Here is a 16,784-nt window from a genome sequence, read left to right as displayed (position 1 = left end):
CACCATAATAGAGTGAGCTCCCCAGAAAAAAAGCAGACCCAGCCAGGGAAAGCAAAAGGATCCAACCAACAACAGGCCCCATCTTTGGATGACAATGTTTTCACAGCTGTAGCTCCAGTGGTTCCTAAAAGACTCCCCAAGTACCTACGGACTGCAACATTTTCAGGGTGTCCTGAGGGCTGCAGCCAGACTAACTAACCAGCTCGCAGCCCTAGTTCAAAAGATTAAGTACAACAAAAGAAGGTATTTAAAGTTGCCAGCACAGCAAAAGCAGTCATCCACACGCTCAGGATATGCCTAGGAGGGGACCTTGAACCCTGTAACAGGAGGTGCAGACAGAAGTGACCACAGCCACAGGCAATGGTCCAAAGTAATTAGCAAGATGAGCTTAAGGGAAAAACCTGTAACGCTGTGTCACTAATAGGCAAGACACACTGAAGTCATAACAAATACAAGGAGGGAGCCAACTAGGTACCAGATTCATGTTCACAAATGGAGTCCTGACAACTCAGTGGCTGAGAATACAGAATAGACATTCAGGCCTGTAGACTGATCCTTAATTATCGTTCTTCATCTGAGGTACCTCAGTCTCCCTCCCCCAGCACAGATCCATCTTGTCAAGGCTCAGGCCCACTGGGCTGCCCTGTTTCAAAAACCATCCTGCCTCCTTGGATCCCCTCACCCTCACACTCTCTACAAACACCTAAGACTATCTGGGTTGGAGTACAGGCCTTCACAGTCTGACTCTAAGACCCCTCAGATTGGAGAGCCTGGTTCAGCATCCATGATCAGTAGTCTAGACACAGGCTGGAGAACTAGAGTGGAAAGGCATGGCAAGGGGCCAGAAGGGTTTCTAATTAACCACAGCACCTAGGGAAATTGAAAGTGCAAGATGAAGAATCAGCATTGTCATTTACTTGCGAAAGCAAAAGATCCCCCTCCACTGCACTTGGAAGGGACATGTGGTCTCCTCTCTCTAGGCTTTTGCAGATGAACTGCAAAACCACACTCATGGCTGATCTTTCTGCCAGACCAGCTGGGACCAGTCTGCACGTCTCCCACACAGGCTCCTCTGCACTTTCATCAAGCACTGGTGCAGCTCTGTGTGAGTCACAGCAGTTCTGCAGAATCTCAGCCACACACACATCCAAACTGATTTCAAAGCACTCGGCTCACTCCAAGAGAGGAATCAAAGAAGCTGAGCCACCCTGCAGTTGAGGTCACTACGAAGCCACCTCCCAGACATCATACTGCCAGCCAGGCACAGAGACAGGATGACAGAGGGGGCTTCCAGCAGCATGACAACCTCCAAAGATGCTTGTTTATGCATCTTTCACATACACCAGATAAAACGCATCTGGGATTTAAGAGAGGATTTTTCCCTCCTGATCATACTGGTAGAGATAGCTGCAGTGTCGCCCAGCTCTGACACAGCAAACAGACACTTCCAGGTTTCCCTGCCACCCTATCAGAGAGCTTGATTCAATGGCCCCCATCTCTAAAACAAAGTCACTCCTGCCCTTTTTTGCCATTGCCAGTCTTCTAATCCCCTCAACTCATGCAATTGCCTCTGATGGAGTAATGGGACTCCGCAAAATCCTGGAAGACCTTGTAGGACTCTACAGCTACCTACTACTAATCTGAAGACAAAACATAAACTTCAACAAATCTATCTTAATTTGAGCCTCCCTTTAAAAAAAAAAAAATAAAAATTCAAACCATGATGTACTACTTTTCCCCCCTTTACCTAGTATGTTATTTCAAACCTACTAGCAACAGGGCACCAGCATCAGTGCAGGAAAGAAAATCACAAATTCCATAGCTATTGAGAACTTGAGCTACGGTTTATCTTCTCTAGGCTGACTGCAGAAATCTGTACTCGTTGCATACTCTGCAACTCCATCCAAAACCTCACTCTGAAATAATATGGGTTATGCAAGAGTCTAAGAGGTGATACTGACCAGCAAAGAAAGGATAAACCATGGTTTTCATTCCCATTTTTCAAGTTAGAGAAGATAGAGGCTTTGTTCACCTTTCCCTATCCCACACACACAAAAAAATCACTCCCTTCTACTTATAAAATTTCTTAATAAAGCAATGCTGTCTTCACATTCCTGTTGTGGATCCTGTCAAAAAACGTCAAGGGAATTTTTCCAGCTACTCAAGTGAAGGAGGATTCAGAATATGTTAGAATTTAACAAACAAACAACAAAAAAAAGCGTGTATGGTCTGACTCATCACACATTTTAGTTACTGGGCTATTAACAAAAACCAGACCTTTACATAGCTAAATTAAAATCATATTCTCTCCAGAAGTCATCTTTCATTACCACAATAATGCCAGAACTTCAGGAAAGGCAGAAAATTTGCTTTTGTGAAAACAAAACCCAGAAAATTCCCACTACAATAAAACCCAAATATTCTGTAAATTATGTAAGAATGGGCAGGTTTTGCCTGCCAGTCCCAAGAACTAATTGCTTACATGAAGCCAAACTGTACTTTTGTGTAACTCTAGCAGCTTTTAACACTGCTTCTAGGAGTTTCTATGAGCTGAAGAAAATGTCCTTTGATTTTAACAGCTTATTGATTTGAGCACTTCTCACTGCACCAGGGTAAGGAGAATGACTCACCCAGCTGAATTACTAATAAAAACATACTGACCTTTTAAATTTCACAGCACTGGAAGTCCATTTTAAGCAAAATAGCCAACTCTTGTGAAATATATCCATATCTTATTAGAGGAAGCAACAGAGCACCAAATTCTCACTCACTTTAGGACAGGAAGCAGAGGTGAGTAGTGCTCTCTTTAAAGTGTTATTTAAATTCTGCAGAAAGTTGCTTTAATTTCCCATTTTCTAGAGCATCATTTGAAGACTGAGAAAGGAATACTAGTAATGAACATCTTAGTGGCCCACTCAGAAGTCAAAAAGAGGATCCATGGGAGCTCAGTTTGAATTTTGGTGGAACTTGGGCAGCCCTAGTCTTGCACTCCTTTTTAAAACTGCACTGCAAAACCTCTGCAGGACCAAGTAGAATTAAGAAATCCCAAAGACGGGAAAAAGTGACACCCTGAGGTGACCCTGCACACACTGACAAGGCTAGTAAAATGTGATTTGGCCTGAAGCAGCACAGAAGTCTGGGTTTGCAGCAAGCCTGAAATAAGAACTTCTACTTAGGAAGCAGCACACAAGCCTCCGCACTGCTAACTGAGGCACATGGCATCCTACCACATGGAGCCATCAGCTCTACAGCCTTGAGCGGGTGGAAAAACAACAGCTAGTCTCTTCATCCTTCCTATCTTCAGGTTTCTAAGGACAGAAGAGGCTGGAAGAATGAAGCAAAACCAGGAAGCCCTAGAAGGGCTGTTCAGGGCTCATTTTACAAGTCTGTAACCTGCCCCCCTTTGATACAGCACAATCCTCTAGAAGCAACAAATATTGACAAATGTTTTAAGGGACATGTGGCGGGGAAAGGGTTGTTTTCACTGGGAAGTAGCCAAGCTGATACTTCCCATATGGTGATATCATTACTAGTGCTTCCATATGGTGAAGACATTTCCTGCATAACCTTCTCAAAACAAATGGAAAGGAGATGTGTGGGGGAAGGGAAGCTCACAGGACACCATTCAAACTTTGGTCCTTGGATATGAACTCTCCCAAAAAAAGATGCCCATCCAGCATTTCTCCTTCCCTAAAACAAGGTGGTTATATGTACAGCAGGACTTCAAGGAACACACAGAAATCTGCCTTGCATATCAGCTTCTATCTGTAAAGCACATTTGCTTGGTACTTTGTACTTAAAGGGAAATAAAAAACCAAAAACAGAGGCTGAGAGCTCATGAGTTATTGGTGACATTGCTCTCTGGCACTGTGATACAACAGGAAAATTTATGGATCCTCCTGTTTTCCACTTACGTTTTGTCTTCAAGTATCTTTCCTCTGGATTCTTCACTCTCATTTCAAGCCCAAAGAAGAACATAACACTTTCACAAGACCTTGCCTGCTCTAAAAGGAAAGCTTGCAACAGCACAGCACACACATCCTCCTAAAGATGATGAGGATGCAAGAAATTGATTTTTAGGAGGTTTCATCTGCTGTGACCCTGTAGGTCAAATTGCTTAAAGAGAATCTTACTTTAATATCTGGAAATTGGCCCAGGTATGTATCCATGGTCAAAAGTGCCTGATCCACCAGCTTCTGATGGAAATCTGTCCAGAGGAGGTCATTGTTCTGAAAAACAAAAATAATGAAGCATTAGGAACAGAGAGCACTGCATTTCTGTTTTCCTCTGAGTTCAATAATTTTGGTCACTCAGAGCTTTTAGGAAATAGTAATTTCCTTGGAAAAACTAAGAAGCTGGGTAGATAGTTGAAAACCAAGGTCATGCCAGAAACATAGAAGAAAGCTTGATGCTGCTAATTCAAGTGACCTCTGCAAGCACATAGTGCCCTTTGTGAAGCTTCCTTTGAGGGACTGTCTTTTCCTGTGCAGTGCTAGCCCAAGTCAGAAGGGAAGATGGTTAGGTTGGCTTTACCTTCTCTCACAAGCTACAAAAATGGGACACCTGACACCACTAGGCACCATTTTCTGCTCTTGATTACAACACAGCTTTCTGGAGGATAATGAATAATAGCAGAAAGCTATTCTAGCAGTCTTCAACCCTTGCGCCACCTGCTTCCACAGCTCAATGGAGGTCACATCCAACACTTGCACCCTAAGCTGTGTACACTTTATGCTTGATGTTTATGTTAGGCTCACTAACGTCCTGTCTACACCTTGGCTTAGGTGGAAATTGTCCCACTCTCCTATTTTTTCAAGTAAATGAAGGTTTGGGGCAAAAAAATTCAAGAAGCATGTCTACTGTGTGTGAATTTATTGGGGAGGAGCATAAAAAGAGTACATTTGCCCTGTCTCTTTTTTCCTGAAAGACAGAAACATAAACAAAGGCATTAAAGGGCGAGACTGAAGGTTGGAAATATTCCTGCAGTCTGACAGAGCAGTTACAATTTGCTCTCAGGACTCATGTTCCCTTTGACTCCTCTGGCTCAAACTCTCTGAAAGGACTGTCTCTTATAAGGCATCACAGTAGCTTAGGAAGAGTAAAAAGATCAACAGAGAATGTTAAGCCAAACTAGTTGAATTACAACTCCATTGTTTACTGCAACAGCACTTCCCAATAAAAGGTTTCCATGTTCATGCAAGAGCTGATCTGGAAACGCTCAGGTTTTGTTTGATTTATCTTCACTGAAGTTAGTATTTCCTGGGGACAACCCAGATGCTATTTCAGGTGAGATTTTTTCTGCAGGGGAAAGCAGAGAAAGAATCCTTCTCTTTCTCTCCACTTTATTCCTTCCTCTCTGCTCTAATGCCACAGACAGCTGCAGATAAACCCAGTCCTGCAACCTCATGGCAGAGGGATCCACAGAGCTGAGCTGCCACAGCTGTTGCTCAGCAGAACAGCCAAGCAAAAGAGCAGAGGGCGCCTGCTTCCAGCTGGACCCAGCACACACACATGCCAAGGGAGATTTAAGCTGTCAAATGACAGGCTGTGCCCTATGCTCCACAGAAAACACCTGGGCAAGTTGGACAGGAATCACCTCACCAAAGGATGGAACAACAACAGCAGGTCATGGTCACACATGGCTCAGCCAAACAAGGTAGCAACTAAAATATGGCAGCTGGTGGTACTGCTGTCAGTGGGTGGTTATTGCAGAATATACAATAGCTCCTCTGACCATGCTTTGGCCATAGATTTAGCTGCTTCTTTTTCTTGCACAAAACATAAGCAATACATCCCAGTTGACCTTAGTGACTCTCTTTTGGCATCCTCTGTCCATGTCTAGCCACTACTGGGGAAACAGACTGCACATGGGTGTAAGCATACAGCTCTGCGTAACATTCAAGCATCTGGGGACAGTGCCCTACAGACAAAATACAGGCCACATCCCTCTTGTTTTCCCTTCTTTCCAATGCCAAGTTTGTCTCTCCAATTTCTCTGCAAAGCTGTATGTCTGAAGAAATGTGGCACACAGACACACCTTTCAAAGCTCATCTCCACTGACACACCAAGCCTGGTGACCCCACATCCTCTTACCTCTGCTATTTTATTTGTGTCATCTCTCCCAGGCCAATCCGGCTCATAAACTTCCTGCAAACACTCTGTCAGCTTCTTGGAGGCCTCATGCATTGCTAGGAAAGAAGGAGGAACTGTTTTAGAAAGAGGCAAATAGCATGTTCCTCACAGTTTAGCATTCATCCTGTGGAATAGGATCAAAGAAGGTGTTGAATGGGTTATAGCAAATACTAAGCTCTTCCTAACAGAATAGCACATCCTTGGTAACACAAAGATGGGAAGGTAATGGGAGCAGGACAGGAACTGAAAGCACAGTCTCATCAAATCTTTTGTGTTTGCCCTCTCATAGCAGGAGATATGAAACGTAATCTGCTAAGACAGCAACAACATCATTCCATACCAGCTGGTTGTGAAGGATTCTGAAAGATCCCTCATCCAGACAAGGCCAACCTTTCCTACAAATCACATCTGAGGAAACACCATGAAGAGGACAGCTGCAGAAATCTCATTGCATAGGTGAGCACTGGAGAGGAAAGGATTCTCAGGTTATGCGGACTTTACCTTTTACGGAAGCCAAGTAAGTTCGGAGGTCTTTCTGCAGCCTTGTGCCTTCAGACTGTGAAGGTAAGAAGACCATCAGTTATTCTCTCATATAAAAAGAACATAAGAAGGAGATGACAAAAATAAAGAAACTGGTTCTGCAGATGGGCTACATGTGAGCCCTGTGACTATACAAAACATTAGTGTTAACAGGAAGACCAGTAGCCCTCTGATTTGGTAAACCCACAGGTGGTGACCTGTGGGCATGTTTGGCCAACAAAACCACCAAGTAATGTGAGGTAGATAAAGCTGTGTTTTGCTCTTCCTAGCAGAGATGGGTTTAGTATTTTGATTTTGTATAAGCAACTAGAGAAGGTCCTAAGGGCAGTAATTAGTTTACAAGCTAAGGGCCAGTAGGTCTATAGATCAAATGTAACTGAAGGGAATATGTAGAATATAGAAGACAGATACAGTTGATCTATTTGGCTTGGGAGCAGTTTAACTCACCCTTTTTTCCTGCCACACTGCAAACCACAGTCCAGTGCAAATTGGATACAGGAGATCTCTGACCTGCCCAAATACCCTGTCTAAATTGTCCTGTACAGCAGAACTTGCAAATACAGGATTAACTATCATTTTCTTTGCTTCACTACAGACTTGGCTTGCAAGCAGCAGATATCACTCACAAGGCAACAAAGGATTAAAACCAGAATCTGGGCTGGGTTTTGCCAGTTTGAACCTTCAGATAGCACTGAGCACTTGAGCCTTCAGATAGGTGAATGTGGTGCCAGAACCTACATTAGAAGGTATTGTGGGGATTTTTACACCAAAGCAGGATCAGATACACATGCATATGTGCAACTCCTCTTCCACAGTATGATAACCATGCTCAGGCCCACCTCCTTGCCCTGTGTCATTGACAGTGATGCAAAGCAGACAGGGATTATTTCCAAACCCAGACAGTAACATTATATAAACAGAAACAAACTAAAAGTAAAGCTTGAGAAGTTGACCAACAGCACCACAGAGCATGTCAAAGCAATGGAAGGAGCAAACATTGAGGACACTTGTGCAGACCACCTCGGGAGTATGCAAACAGTGCAGGAAAAAGTTTGAGACAAAGTTCTGTACTAAAAAAGTGTTTCTCTTAGCCTGCGGGATCTCACTGGATCCTCACTATTCCCCAAATTAGCTGTAAAAGCAAGAATGCTGGAATGTGACAACTACACCTCACACCTTCCCCACGGTCTGCTGCCATTCCTTCTCTTCTTTCCCAGTCTGCATCTTACTAGGTGGGGAGGTTGGGGGAGAGGGCAGGGGGAGCAAGCTTGGGGTTCAGGGGGGATGGTGGTGTGGCAGCATAATGAATTCTGACAGCTGAAGACAACTCCAGAGACCAGCAGCACACTGGACATCTCTGACAGCTGCCTCAAAGCTACTAGCTTCAAAAGCAGATGTTTTCCATCAGCCCTCCCCACTACTCAGGCACCTCTTGCTTCAGTTGAGCTCATGCTGTGATCCTTTGTGCTCTCAGTGCAGCTGTGCTCTCTAAGCAGAGGCTAAATCTGCCCAGCTGTTGGAATGGCAGTACAAGCATAGCTTTGCTGAGAATTCCATCTGCTTCCAGCGCTATGGCCCAGTTTGTTTTCCTTGCCTCGAAAGTTCTGGGTAAGTTCACACGTATTCTTCTCCTACTGCCATCAAAGGAAACAAAGCATGGGAAAGAGCTGGCACCTTTTATTAAAGAAAGTTTGACTCCTAGTCTGGAGAAGCATTGGGAACTGACCCAAAGATAGTAAAAGATCAAAGGAATAATGACCACACGTACTGCAAAAGTCTTAGGAGTTCTTAAAACAAATGCAGAGCTTTTTGTTGGCTTAAGGTGAATGTAGAAACCTGGGCAGATGAGACTTTCCTAACAGTGCATTCAGAAACTAGGGAAGAGGTGTCAGAATAACCAAAGAGTACACACACAGAGGACCATCACAGAGGCTGAGGTGACCAGCAGCAGTTGAGTCAAGCTATAGTATGTTTCCTTGTGCCCAATGCAGGAAGCAAGAACATCTTAGAGGAAAGCAGTACTGTCTGCCTAGAATTGGTCTGTGCTAGACTAGAACTGGCAAGATGAGATATCAGAACACAAGAGGAAATGACACAAAAGAAAACTATCATGTAAAATCCCTCAGATGGATACATTATCATCCTGAGCTGTATGATTTTTAAGACACATAACTTTGAGGTTATCAGAAACTAATGGTAGGGAAGGTCCTCTGCAGAACTAGGCCACTGAAATGTCTGGAACTGTGACTGCTGTGCCAGCAGCAGCTTGTCTCATGTGAAACACTGTAAACCAATGCAAAACTACCACACAACTGACAACTCATGGAGGGTATCAAAACCCAGCTGCTCTGCCAGGCAGAAACACAACACAGTGACAGGTGTAAGGGCTGCCACCAGCCTCCCACTCTGTCTCTCCAGTGAGTATTTCAAATGCAGGACAAGGGAAGCCACAACCCAGCACACTTCAGGGAGGGGCTGTGTTGCACCTTTGCAGCAGGCTATTTGCTCCCAGGTACACAAGAACAATTTCTAGGACAGATCCTTGTGCCTGTGCCTTGAACACAAGTGACTGGGAAAGGGCAGGAGTGGGGGAGCCTTCAAATAAACTCCCAAAAGGGAGGTTAATTGCCAAAGATAATCTGTCTTGAGGGAGTAATATGTGCCAGATGTGCTACTAGTTAAGCTTTCAAGAGACACAGGTAAATCCTGTAGCCCTGCAGAGGCATGGTTATATCCAGTTCATTTGTCACACAACAAATCCATCTGTCTGAATGAGAAAGCTCCTACCATTCACAGACCTCAGAGCGGTGCTTTTTTATGAGCCATCCATTCAACCACTATTAGATAGGACAAGATGCCCTGCTTGAAAATGAGTAAGTGATTTTTAGAATTGCTCTGCATTCCTCAATCCACACATGGGAACATGTGTCAAAGGGGACCAACACAGTCAAGAGCTGCATGACCTCTAATCAAGCAGCAAACAAGGCCACCATTTGATCACACCCCAGCCAGCTCCACAAGAGAGATGTTCTGTCACAAGCCTGCAGCAAAAAGTCAGCTCTCTTCCAGGCATTATTTCCCACTGGAGCAGACTGTGTAAGGAAAAGCCATAGAAACCTTATATGTAGCTATACTACACACACACACATCATAAAAATAAGAACTGTGTACATATAAACATATAGCTGAAGTTGTTCCCAAACAACCCAGATAACTCATATTTATTGTTTATCCTATAAAATAGGCATTGTTTGCATTTATTTTAGAAAAACTGAGGACCAAAGCAAAATCAACAGACCCCAAGCAGCAAATGCTGAGCAGCTTCTAGTTCCTTTGGCAAAAATCATTTGGTAGCCAGATCCAAAAGTTTGGATTTGAATCCTTCAGCATTGCTCATTCAAAAATGTTGTTTCCTGATTGCTGATACTTTAAAATGATACAGAAAAGTCGAGCTATATTCCTCTGTGTACAAGAGAGTATCGCTGATGTACGTGGAAATGATACATGAACTTCTGCAGTAACAGCCACTATCAACTGCCAAGAGAATGAGCATTAGTCTCCAGGAATCTGCAGTCAGTTCTGGTTAAACATAAGTCAAAGTCAGACTGAAAGATTTTCATTATATTCAGCTGTGGCAAATCCCATCTCAGCCAGTTTTTCAACACATAACCACATCTGCTGAGTCTTAGCAGATGTGATGCAGCTGCTGCTAACAGCTCTAGAGAAGGGCTCTAAATTTGCCAGAGCACCAAAAAAAGCAAAAATATTTCTTCAGCACAACCTGAGGCCAGTGTGGCACTGGCATGAAACAAAAGTAGTACTTCCCCTACCACCAAGCCCCAGGGTGCAAATGCCTGTGTAACTGATGTCTTCCCCTCCTCTGGGTGACTGAAAACTCCAGATTAAAGGAGCAAATCAATAAACAAACCACACCCAGCCCAAGACACAAATTTACCCGTTTAAGTGCACATGGGGGAAAATTGCTACACTGCTAAAAAATTTTATGTGCTAAAATGCAGGGTCACAGCAGACGCACTAAAGAAAGTACTGACTCAGGCCTGGCACAGTGATTGTGCAAGAATGAGGAAGAAGTTAGATTTAGATCTCAGCCATGGCAGGTTGTTCCCTTTTCACCATTTCACCAAAGGAACTGCCTTGTTCCCTTTTTTTGGTGTGTTTATTTTTTTTTTAATTCCTAATCTGTTTCCTATCCAATCTATCTTTCAGAGACACACTGCTGCTCTCTGTTTCCAGCCCAGCATTAACAACTACATTACAAATGAGCTGCAAACCAAAGGAAATGCCGTGGTTGAGCTACTTCTTTTCCTAAACTAGAACAAGTGTCTAGAACAAGTACTACTTTTCAGCATGCACTTTAACTGACTTCATGATAAGGACACTGGAAGACAGTGCAATTTCTCTGAAGTGAACAGCAATGAGTTGTGGGTCGCTTCCGTAGGCCTATGGCATTGTTTCACTTAATGCGCTTTAATTGCGTTTTGCAGAAGATGAATGGAAGCTAATACTGAAACCCAGGGTGTAATTACAGATTGCAAATTATCTTACCAGCTGTTTGTTGAAGTTCTGCACACACTGTTCGAACTGTTCATCTTTCGTTTCATCTGCTTTCCCAAGCTTCTGTAGGACCTGCAGATAGAAATATGAAAGAGAGGAGACTTCAAACACAGATACAGCAAAGGAGAGACAAAGGAACAGTTGCGAGTTTTTGTTCATAAGGCTGAAAGGAGGGAAGTTTAAAGGGTCTCCTTCCTTGCACTCAGAATTTCTAGAGCATTTCTCCACATAGTCATAACTTGATAAAAGGACTTGCAGGATGAACTCAGGCCTCTTGCACTTTGTTGTACTGAAGAGCATGATTGAGGTTTGTCCTTCACTGGTCTAATGCTTTTTGCAGACACACAATCATAGAATCAGTAAGGTTGGAAAAGACCTCAAAGATCATCAAGTCCAACCTGTCACCCAAGACCTCGACATGGTAAGAGCAATCCAGTTACTTAACTCCTGTATCAGCAAGAAACAAATCACACCCCTAATGTGCCTTGTGTTATGTGCTTACACTTATTCTGATTCAACATTAGTCTCTGTTTTGGACAGGGTGTCGTTTTTTGCTCCCAAAACTGCCTTTAAACACAGAAAATAATTCAGAGACCTCCTTAGAAAGAGACAGCAGATGTAATAGTGGAAGTCCTACTTTATTTCCAACTTTTCTTACTATGCACATGCTTAGCAGGAGCTGGCTGTTGACAGCCACTAGGGACCTTTACACCACGAATCTATATGACACTCAGCCTAAGTGTCTTGTCTCATAGAGTGTCAGCAGCCAGTCCTGTTTCTCGCACTGCTTCCATGCACAGCACAGCTCCCCACAGCCTGTTAAAAAATCCTTATCTGTCTACTTCCCTTATCATTCTTCTCTCTTAATGACCTCTCCATGCAGTTAAGTGGATCGTTCCCAGACTTTGAACAATGTATTCTATTTTCTGTGCAGGACGGTAGCTCTGCCACAAGAAGGCTGGGCACACTGCAGCAGCTTTGGAGGGGAACAGTGGTTATTTGCTATGCTCCCAGCAACTCCAGCAGCAGAGAGAAGAATGTGAACTACAGTTGGTTAAGATCAATTACAACATCTTTGTTAATCAAAAATAAAACCTGACCATGACAAAAAACAAACAAACAAACAAACGAAACAACCAAAACCAAACCTGCCTTGTCTCACAGGGCCAGTAAAAACAATGAAAAGCCCACCCAGTCAGTCACAAGAGCTTCTGGAGAGCCAGAGTTGGGCTAGAAAGGGTGCTGAGGGAATATCTCAAAAAGCAAGGGAGCCCTATCTGGCAAGAGCATGACTACCCAAAAGGCAGAAAGCAGTGGAAAGCTCAGGTCTCTCTTGCTCATCTGAGCACAGGAGTCTTTTAGCCACAGATATCAGCCTTCATGTTCAGCCCCTCCTATGAAGGAGGGAGTCAGCATGGAAAAGCAGGTCGACAATCAGCGTCCCTGCTCTGAAGGACTGTCAGGTTGCCATGAAAGCTATGAAAACCAGCTTCCTCCAGCTCCTTTTGCTCCTCACAGATCTCCTCAGAGAACATAATGAGGACTTTTCCCCTGCAAGGCAGGGATCGGAATTTGATGTTTGGTCCAAAAACTGGTATTAAGTTTGTCCATGCAACAGGACATAGAAAATTTTCAGTTGGAAATGATCTATAACGATCATCTAGTCCAAATGCTAATGTATCCTGGCCCATCCTCACTTTTTAACACTGCCAACGTGGAGGACATTTGTGTTACGTATGTTTGGCTAATCTCAGTTTTTCTCTCCCCCACATAAGCATGGATATTTTCCCAGCTCACTCCTGACTGCAATAACTGACTCTAGCACTGGACACAACAAGCAGCACAGTCATTCAGCACCTGGCTCATATGTCCTGTTATTTAGGCTGGGATTGAATGCCTGGGAGGGAACCATTGTTTTCCCTTGTCCCTCTGTTCAACAGCCTCTCTTCACCTCTATGAATCACTGAGGTATTTGAGTGTCAGCAAAAAGAGGAGAAAGGAGGTATACAGATGAAGACTGACCTCTTTGTGACCAAAGGCTGAACCAATAGCCTCCAGATTCTGAAGCACAAATTTCTACAGCTTAAGCAACAGCAACACTGCAGCTACACGCACCTAATATGCTTGGCCAATCTGTCCACACAGCAAGGCATACACAGCACAATTATTCCCTTTTTCCTCTCAAACCCTTATCAGGTAAGAGGCTGTTGAGAGAGCAGAAACAGCAACATTAGTTGGACAGGCAAGAGTCCTGTACACCAGCCACTGCTGCCTCTTTTGCTTATCTGCTCCAGTGAAGGGGAGCACAAGCCACAGCAACACCGCTGCTACACTTTCTTCTGCCATGCCAGCAGAAGAGGAGGACTCAGTATGGCCTCATCTTTCTCATCAGGTGACATGGTGAGCCTCTTCCAGAAAAGATACTGCTTCAAGACTCCATGCTCAACTGTACTCCCCTAGGCTTTGAGACATGCAGAGTATAGATTTCCCATCTGCTGGGTGATCTGCTAGATGTCCAAAGGCCCATCATGCCCACAGCACCCATTACTGATAACAATAAAGTACACAAGCTGCAAATTCCAGAGTGGAATGGTGTTTCCAACATGTAGATCAATAGGATTATGTGGGATATAAAGAAGTTTTTTATGGGGCAATGCATCTGTCTGGCTAGTCAGGATGCCTTCAGGCCTGGAGGGGAGGGAAGGAGACTGTTTAACTGGGAGGAATCTGGAGTATGTCACCAGGGTCAAAGGTTTAGTACAGCCCTCAGTGCTTCCTGGTGTAAAACACTGAGCAGCACCCACAGACTATTCATTGAAGAGGCCATATGTCTGCTTCCCACATGTCCAAGAAGTGAATCTGCAGTTTCACTGCTCCTTGAGGTACAAGCACACTGAGTCGGGCCATCCAGCCACCTGAGAAGACCTTGTTCCACCATGCTGAGGTGCTGGTCTGCACAAATCCTGAAAAATGCCAGGCACTAAAAGGGCTCTAACTCACAGCCTATCTCTAAGGAAAATATTCCTCCTGCAACAATGATACTCAGCTGAGGAGCAGCTCTGAATGAGGGAGGAGTAAGTAACACAAAACCTTGCGTTTTTCCACAGTGGTGAAACAGAGGACACCAGCAGAGAAACAAGGCACAGAATACAAAACCAGTCACAAGAGAGAGGCTGCAAGAGAATTTCTGGACAGACCAAAAACCCTGTTCTTGCTTCCCACACTCTACCTCTGTCTGGCAGATTAAGGCTTGTGCTCCACATCTGCTGGCCCTATATAGTGGTGAGTCCCAGCCACACAAGCCACTCTGATGCCTTTATTACTTGCCATGACACAGTGGAGACACTAAAGCCCTGGGCTGCAGCAGGGCAGGGGTTATGTTCTCATGCCACTGTTTTTCAAAAATAGATCTTCCTCATGCAAACAGCCTAGAAGTCAAACCCTAAAGGCATTTGAGCAGCATAAAATGATGGCTCCACAAGACTGATCTTCATGCATGCCTGTTCCCAGTTCTCTAGACAGAGGTGTACAGGCAAGCTGTACTAAAAGATTCCCCTGGACCCATACACCAGTCAGAGATGGAGCAGATGGCCCTGGGTGTGCTGCTGACTGCAGGCTTGCCTGTGCACGCTGCTAATAACCTGTGAGCTCACAGGACAACTCCCCTCCCCAGGCTGGTGGGTGCCGTCATAGGTCAGGCTATTCCGGGTGAGCCACGGCTGCTCCCTCCCTTCCTCTGTAATGGTCTTTAATCCTCCAGCTCACTGCAAAGCCAGATAAAGTTCAGATGGAAACTTCTGGCTCTTTGATATCTATTAATGGAGCAGATTTACCAGGTTAGGAGTCAGGACCCTACCAGAACTCCCAAATCTCAGGGTGGATCAGAGATAGTATGATCTGTCAGCTGCTGTCTGGAGGCAAACCTCACTAGGCAGTGAGTATGGGTCTGGCATTTAAAAGATTAGGAAGCAATCATGGCTAGGCTCCTTGGTCTGCCCTTGACCTGAGAAGTACTGGCCCTGCATAAGAAAAAGGACAATTTCAAGATGGTACAAGCTAGGGTGAAGAAGGGAATACCTGGAGAGGGACCCAGAAGTATTGGTTGCTAGACAACTGAATATGAGTCAGCAGTGTGCCCAGGTGGCCAAGAAAGCCAGCGGCATCATGGCTTGTATTAGAAACATGGTGGCCACCAGGAACTGGGAGGTGATCATCCCCCTGTACTCAGCACTGGTGAGGGCACACCATGAGTATTGTGTTCAGTTCTGGGCCCTTCACTATAGAAAGGGCATTGAGGTGCTGGAGCATTCCACAGAAGGGCAACAAGACTCATGAAGAGCCTAGAGCACACGGTCTGTGAGGAGTATCTGAGGAAGCTGGGGTTGTTCAGTCTGCAGAAGAGGAGACTGAGGGGAGATCTTATTGCTCTCTACAACTACTTGAAGGGAGATTGGACTGAGGAGGGGACCAACCTCTTCTCCTTGATGACAAGCAACAAGACTAGAGGAAATGGCTTCAAGCTATGCTAGGGGAGGTTCAAGCTGGATGCTAGGAAGTATTCTTTCACTTACAGGGTTATCAAACATTGCAATGGTCTGCCTAGGGCAGTGGAGTCACTATCCCTGGGAGATGTTCATGCAGCATGTGGACCTGGCACTTAGGGACATGGTTTAGTGCTGATGCTTCAGTGCTGGGCCGAGGGTTGCACTACTTGATGTTTGAGGTCTCTTCCAACCAGATATATTCTGTGACTTTGCATGCAACCCACAAAACACTTTGTGCAACAGATTTCAGAAGGGGGAATCTCGCATCACTGTGGGTTCCAGTCTTGGGTGACTCAGATCTACTATGACAGGATGGGGATGTCTTCCCAAACAATATTTTCAGCCTCAGCCGCTGTGCATAATGGACACTTAAACACTATTTCCCTGTGTTCCTCAGAAACCAACAATTAGCTATATCTGCAGGTGCTTTGCATTTCTCATGCCTAGGACCAGAGGCACCTGACCAACTACTGCAACATCTCCTAGCAGAGCCAAATTCCACCCATGAAGCCTCAATTTGCCCTGCCTTTAAATAAAAGCAAAAAAGGAGTTTTAAAGCATCTGAAGATCCTGGGCAGTAAAATGCTATAAATAAAGAGGTAAATGATCACATTCCTCTTATATCATGGATATATTTGTAGGTTGCTGTTGCAGGCAGGAGTATTTGAAGTAAGCTTTGCATTATTTACTTTGCGAGGTGAGATAACACAGAAGTGACACAGAAATTAAAGAAATCCTCTTTACCAGAGATGTGGCACTGTGTAAGCAATGGTCAACAAAGTAAAGGCATTAAAAAGAGCAACTTTAAGCAAATGTTCCATTTTGCTGGGAAGGGAAATCCAGGCTGCAGATTTTTTCTCACAGGTGAGTAAGATTCACAGGATGACTCAGCATTATCCAAATAGCACAGCTTTGTAGGACTCAAAAGGAGCCATCTTATCTAGCTGCACTTTATCCTCTTTTCTAAGTGAAAAGGAAGAAACGTTCTTGAAG

General features: G+C 44.4%; 1 protein-coding gene across 17 annotated transcripts in view; it reads right to left on the bottom strand.

The window, feature by feature from the left end:
* BIN1 (bridging integrator 1) overlaps positions 1-16,784 on the bottom strand; it is a 92,140-nt gene that overhangs the window by 38,007 nt on the left and 37,349 nt on the right. For all 17 annotated transcript variants that reach the window (XM_054175887.1, XM_054175900.1, XM_054175937.1 and 14 more), the window contains exons 2-5: positions 11,239-11,319; positions 6,634-6,688; positions 6,094-6,188; positions 4,134-4,229 (exon numbers count right to left, since the gene is read on the bottom strand). In XM_054175887.1, the coding sequence (XP_054031862.1) occupies positions 4,134-4,229; positions 6,094-6,188; positions 6,634-6,688; positions 11,239-11,319 (327 nt within the window). The remainder of the gene's footprint in view (positions 1-4,133; positions 4,230-6,093; positions 6,189-6,633; positions 6,689-11,238; positions 11,320-16,784) is intronic.

The sequence above is a fragment of the Dryobates pubescens genome, chromosome 2 (genome assembly GCF_014839835.1).
Source record: "Dryobates pubescens isolate bDryPub1 chromosome 2, bDryPub1.pri, whole genome shotgun sequence".
NCBI lineage: Eukaryota > Metazoa > Chordata > Aves > Piciformes > Picidae > Dryobates > Dryobates pubescens.
Note: the sequence above shows the minus strand (reverse complement) of the source record. Positions and strands in the feature narration are given on the sequence as shown.